Source organism: Lithobates pipiens, unplaced genomic scaffold (assembly GCF_037356315.1).
Source record: "Lithobates pipiens isolate NorthernLeopardFrog02 unplaced genomic scaffold, aLitPip1_a1.2 Scaffold_10, whole genome shotgun sequence".
Lineage (NCBI taxonomy): Eukaryota > Metazoa > Chordata > Amphibia > Anura > Ranidae > Lithobates > Lithobates pipiens.
Window position 1 is genome coordinate 55,930,775 of NW_027507686.1, and position 6,000 is coordinate 55,936,774.

The 6,000-nt window shown below is 43.4% G+C and overlaps 1 protein-coding gene across 1 annotated transcript in view; it reads left to right on the top strand.

Moving 5' to 3' along the window:
- LOC143930732 (5-hydroxytryptamine receptor 3A-like) overlaps window positions 1-1,850 on the top strand; it is a 67,255-nt gene extending 65,405 nt beyond the window's left edge. Inside the window, exon 9 of the mRNA XM_077455293.1 lies at window positions 1,085-1,850. Within this exon, the coding sequence (XP_077311419.1) occupies window positions 1,085-1,359 (275 nt within the window). The 3' untranslated portion in view covers window positions 1,360-1,850. The remainder of the gene's footprint in view (window positions 1-1,084) is intronic.
- The last annotated feature ends 4,150 nt before the right edge of the window (window positions 1,851-6,000 follow it).

Sequence of the window (6,000 nt, forward strand, 5' to 3'; positions counted from 1 at the left end):
TGATGGTGGAGATGGGATTTGCTGTGTGCAAGTGCCAGGTTGCAGTCCTCAGGGACACCCCACCAAGAGGTAACAAGCCAAGCCAGGCCAACAACAAATTTGCAGTTGCAGGTTGGGATCAAGCAGAAGTGTATTGAAGGAACAAGCCAAAGGTCGGCAAAATAAAAGTTAAAAAGTTGGGTTTTAAGCTGAAGCCAAGTTGAGGAACAAACTTGAGGTCGAATGGTAATAAAGATGTGGATGGCAGCTGGAGCATAAGGAGAAAATATTGGCTAGAAGAGAGCACAATAATCTGGCAAACAGGAAGTAAAAAGGCATGGCTTAAAGCGGGGTTCCACCCTAAAGTGGAACTTCCGCTCATTGGAACCCTCCCCCACCCTCCGGTGTCACAGTTGGCACCTTTCAGGGGGGAGGGGGGTGCAGATACCTGTCTAAGCTGGAGGGAGTCTATGCTGTTTCCTGTCTCGGCGCGCTGTCTGCTGAGACACACACGGGTCCCAGAGACAGCGTGGACCATTTCCATTGCGCTGCGTGACTCTCGCATGCGCAGTAGGGAACCGGGAAGTGAAGCCGCAACACTTCAGTTCCTCATACCCTCACCGAGAATGGCGACGGCAGCAGCCGAGAGCCAAGCGATCGATCGGCCTCGGCTGCTGACATCGCTGGACCCTGGGACAGGTGAGTGTCCATTTATTAAAAGTCAGCAGCTGTAGTATTTATAGCTGCTGGCTTTTAATATTTTTTTCCCAGTGGAATCCCTCTTTAAATAGAAAGTACATGCAAGGAGCAAAGCGTTCAAGGTTCACCAGAAACAAGATAGAAAGTGAGTTTGTTCAAGGTATTAGGAAGGGAGCTGTCCAGCATCTCAGGGAGCTCAGCAAGAAGATACAGCAGAGGTCTTGGGTTCAGATTCAGGTCCTGATAGGCAGGTATCTTTTTTTATTTTTTATTTATTTAAATCATTTATTGAATGGCTGATTAACACCAGTTTGTCTTGAAATGTAAATGCTATGCAATTCTAAAAGTGTTAGAAGATTTGCATAAAACCTACAATACCCAACTAATATTAATACGTTTTCTTTAGCTTCAGATGAAAATCTGGCACTCACTGAATCAGAGAAAGAAACGAACAAGCATCTCTCAAAAAATGTCAAAGACAGCGCAGAGATTAAACTACTCAAAAGATTGCTATTGGAACTGCTCATGGTTCGAAAACATCTTATTGTCTCTAAAAAAGAAGAAGAGGCAAAATCTGAGTGGAATTTGGTGGCTTTTGTCTTGGACAGGTTCATCCTCATCCTTTACCTCCTCATTGTGGCCATTATTGTCGCTATAGTGGTCCTTGCATGGGTGATGTAATAATTCCAGCCTAAAAAACACCTGGATGCTGTTCACCTGAAGGATAAAGTGTGGTAAAGGATAATTACATATCAGAAGATAACCAGGACCATTCCTGAATCTCCCTAGACAGGGGCACATCCGCAAATATGTGTATTCAAAAATTAGCTATTTAAAATGTATCTTTGGCCTAAACCTTTTTTGATCGAAAACATTTTTTTTTGAGTAGAGTATGCAAGGTTTAGAATCTCTATTTTTAATTGTTTTGTGTGTTTCTGCTTAGGGAAGAGCCCGATGTTCGAGTCGAACGTAAGTCCCTTTAAAAGTCACCAGAAATCGCATCAACGTCGCAATGTGAAGTTGCACTGGAAATCACACAATTATGAAGTTGCACAAGTGTGGATGGAGCCTAAAAATATAAAATAAAAGTTAATAAAAGACCTATGTGAGAGGACCGTTCATAAATAACTGTATTTTCATTTATATCATGACATTCCTGCGACACTTGTTATATAGGCGTAAGTATGCTCTGTGGTTGATTTACTAAAGTCAAATAGACTGTGCATTCTGCAAGTGCAGTGGCTTCAGAGCTTACTAAATGAGTTGAAGCTGAAAAGTGAAACTTTGTAAAGAATACACAGTTACATGCAAGGAAAAAGAAAAAAAAAACACAATTTTTGCTTGCACATGATTGGATGATGGAAGTCAGAAGAGCTTCTGCCCATTTACCAAGCTCTGGAGCAACTGCACTTGTAGAGTAAATCTACACTTTGCAAAGTGCACAGTCTATTTGCCTTTAGTAAATCAACCCCTCTGTTACATGTGTTCTGATATAATTAAAAACACACGTATTTATGAATGGTTCCTCTCAAATTATATTATTATATATTATGTTATATTCTTTTTTTTCCCCAAATATTTTTATTGATAAAGTCAGACAAAGTAACATTGTTCATTGTACATTGTACAGGTTGTTTCAACATACATGGTACTTTAACATTGGTTGAAAGCATTCGAGAAAAAAGAACCATCATTGTCCAATGCAAAGAGCCCAGCATAAGTCTTAATGTTTAGTAATAGTTCTCACTTTTAAGAGTCGAGTGTGTTATAAGTGGGATTACATACGATATGCAGATTAGCAAGTCTTTATTTTGTAGTATGTACCTGATTGTAATAGCTCTGGGAAAATTATTAGATACTGGTTTTCAGTTAGGAGCACTATTGTGGGAGTGTACCTAAGGCCGCGTACACACGGGCGAACTGTCTGTCCAACTTAGTCCGCTGAAACGTGTTTCAGCGGACAGTCCGCTCGTGTGTGGGCTTCAGCGGACTTTTTCAGCGGACAGTCTGGCGGACTAAGTCTTTCGGAATTTCCGTAATATTGTCCGTCCAACTTTGGTTTCAGCGGACAGTCCGCTCATGAGTAGGCAAGTTGGACGGACTAAGTATGGCGCATGCTCAGAAAGGATTTACACGGCCGAAGGTTGCATTGCAGTGTATTGGATGTCGTATTTCTAGTCCCGTCGTACGTGCTGTACACGTCATCGCGCAAGCTTTCAGCGGACTGTCTGTTCATCGTGTGTGGTCAAGTCCGTTCATTCAAAAGTAGGACGGACTGTCTGTCGGATTGTCTGACGGACTTAGTTGGCCAGACAGTCCGCCCGTGTGTACGCGGCCTAAGTGTGTATTGTCACTCTCGACTGGGTAGAGATTTGTAGTCTTATGGGGGTCAATTTGATATGTTGTGAGAGATTTCTAAATGGGGTATGCGGGGTGTGTTCGTTATAGTTCATTTGCTGATATCTCGAAGGTAATTCCGAGAAATAGGGGGAATGAGTGGGGATGGTATGGGTAGGGGAGGTGTGAGTAGATGGGGGGGGGGGTGTCTGGATAGTGAAGAAGGGATGAGAGGGGGAGATAGAAGTGTAATAAGAAAGGGTTAGGGTGGAGGCCTATGTGGATGATGCTAGCGACCATCTTTTGCCTCCCTCCCCAGGGAGTTGGTTTTATTAGGGGTGTTTGTTTTAGTCTTTCAGCCTTATAGGGAGGGGTCCGGTCTTTCCAGTATTGGGGTTCCAGTATTCCTGTAGGAAAGTATGAGAGGGGTAGATCTCTACTGGTCTACTATTACAAGTTCTCTATTTTTCTAATATTCAATTTGGTGAGGTATTTAGTTGGGAGAATTTGTTCGTTGTTTGTTAGTGTGTCCAGCAGGCCCACTTAATTCCGAATCTTTTTGGAGTATCTCATGCGCTTTGGATGAGTTCTTCCATCTCAGCAGTTTGTTTAATTATTCCACACCACTCCCTGAGTGTTGGAATGGTTTGGGTCTTCCAATGAATTAGGATACATTGTTTTGCCGTGTTGATCATGTGCATCGCTAGGGATTTGTGATATGAATGGTAAGGTAAATGTGTGTGGTGTAGGAGAAACTGGGATGGGGATAGTTTCAGATCACAGGAAGTTATGTGTGAGGTAATGTGGTGTTCTTCCTTCCAGAAAAATTGGATACGTGGACATTACTACCATATGTGGAACAATGTGCCACGGTCTTCCTGACATCTCCAACAAGTCTCTGGAATGGTGGGCTTGAACTTGTGGAGTAATGTTGGTGTGCGATATCAGTGAGCTTGTATTTTGTATCCATTTTCTTGTGTTGTTAAATTGATTGAGCCCTTTTGGATCTTTAGGTGTATTTTACCCCAGTCTTCTTTGCACATTGCTCATTGGGTTGATGTTATGTGAAAAGGAGGGAATGGGTTGTGGATATAAGATGGGTTTGGGGTGAGGTTTGTGTACAAAGTCTTTTGAAAGGTGTCAAGTCTCTGGAGCAGGAAGCTTTTTTGCCTTCAGGAAATGTGAGATTTGCATATGTGTCCAGAATGGGATGGGGGGTTTCCCTTGTAGTGTAGCGAGGCGAGAGACTGAGCAAGCTTCCTCATGTTCATAGAAATGTTGTGCCAGGATTTGGTCCTGTGACCAGTACTAGTACTGCTGGAGGAAGCTGTTAGTAATACCCGGTGGAAAGTCTGGGTTAATTTTTATTGTAGCCATGGGTCCTGGTACGAAGGACAAAGGGATTTGTTTGCATGTTCTGTGGAAACAGGTTATAGTTGGCCTAATAAGTGGGTGTGAACCCACTTCCAGGAAGCATCCATGGATTTAAGAGGTAGTGCCATGAAAGATGCCTCCAAACCTACCCAATCTTTCATTGGTGCGTGTATGTTCCAATCAATTATGTGTGTCAGGTGGACAGCCTTGTAGTAGTTATGTAAATCTGGGAGGCCAATCCAACCTAAATGTTTAGGCAGGGAAAGATGTGCATAACTGATTCTGGTTCTGTGATCCCTCCAGAGGAATTTGGAGCAAAGGCGCCTGTAGGTTCTGAAAAAGGCAGGTGGGACATGGACAGGTGCTGTTTGTAGTACATATAGGATTCTTGGTAGGGCGTTCATCTTTAATATCGCTGCCCTGCCAAACCATGAGAAGAGTGGTTTGTTCCAATTTTTCAAGTCTACTGTCAGTTTGTTTAAAATCGGTGTATAGTTCTTCACATATAGGTCTTGCAGTTTGGTCAGTATTTGTCTGTCGATAAAGTGGGTTCTAATTTCAAAGTTCTGGTGTAGTTGGTCTTCTCAGGGAGTGATAGTGTAATAGAGATCGGATGATGGTCGGATAATGTCATGGGCTCTATTGTGGCTTTTGTCAGGTAGGGGAGATCACGTTGTGTCAAGAAAAAATAGTCCAGTCGAGAATATCGATTGTGTAGGGAGGAGAAGAAAGTGAAATCCCTTTCCTCGGGATACAGGGTGTGCCATGTGTCATGCAACAAAAGGCTTTGGAGGCTTGGTTTGATTTGGCGTAGATGTGTCTATATAAGGGGTTCAACGGGGACGTTGAAGTCACCCCCAACTATCAATATGACTGCATGGAAGGTGGATAGGTGCTGTGAGATGTTGCAGAAGAATGGAACTTGGGACATATTGGGCCTGTAAATGTTGCCAAGAGTGATGGGTTTGTCTCTCCAGGTTCCTTTTAGGAAAATGTATCTACCTTGTTCATCTGTAAGTGTGTCTGACACTTGAAAGGGTACATGTTTGAGAAAAAGATCATGACCCCTTTAGATTTGGAGGTTGGAGAGGTTGTGTCAAAGCTTTGCGGATAGTAATGATTTGATAGTTTTGGTACAGCGTTTGAGCTAAAGTGGGTTTCTTGTAGGAAGACTATGTCAGCTCCCATACTGTGCATACTGGCTAAGACACGTGTGCATTTTTCTGGTATGTAAGCCATGGTGGGTTAGGATATGCACTCCCTAGGCGAGGGTTTGTCTGGGGAGGGAAGCAAGAGTGGCTAGGGTGTGGAGGGGTTGAGTAAGGATGGTGTAGGACAGGGATATGCAATTAGCGGACCTCCAGCTGTTACAGAACTACAAGTCCCATGAGGCATAGCAAGACTCTGATAGTCACAAGCATGACACCTAGAAGCAGAAGCATGATGGGACTTGTAGTTTTGCAACAGCTGGAGGTCCACTAATTGCATATCCTTGGTGTAGGAGAAAGGGGAGGTCTGTTTTGGTATGGAGAGGGGGGATATGCGACTCAGGGGGGAAGTCTGGGTGGGTAAAGTATCTACTGGTTACAGGTATGGATCTCCTACCCATGG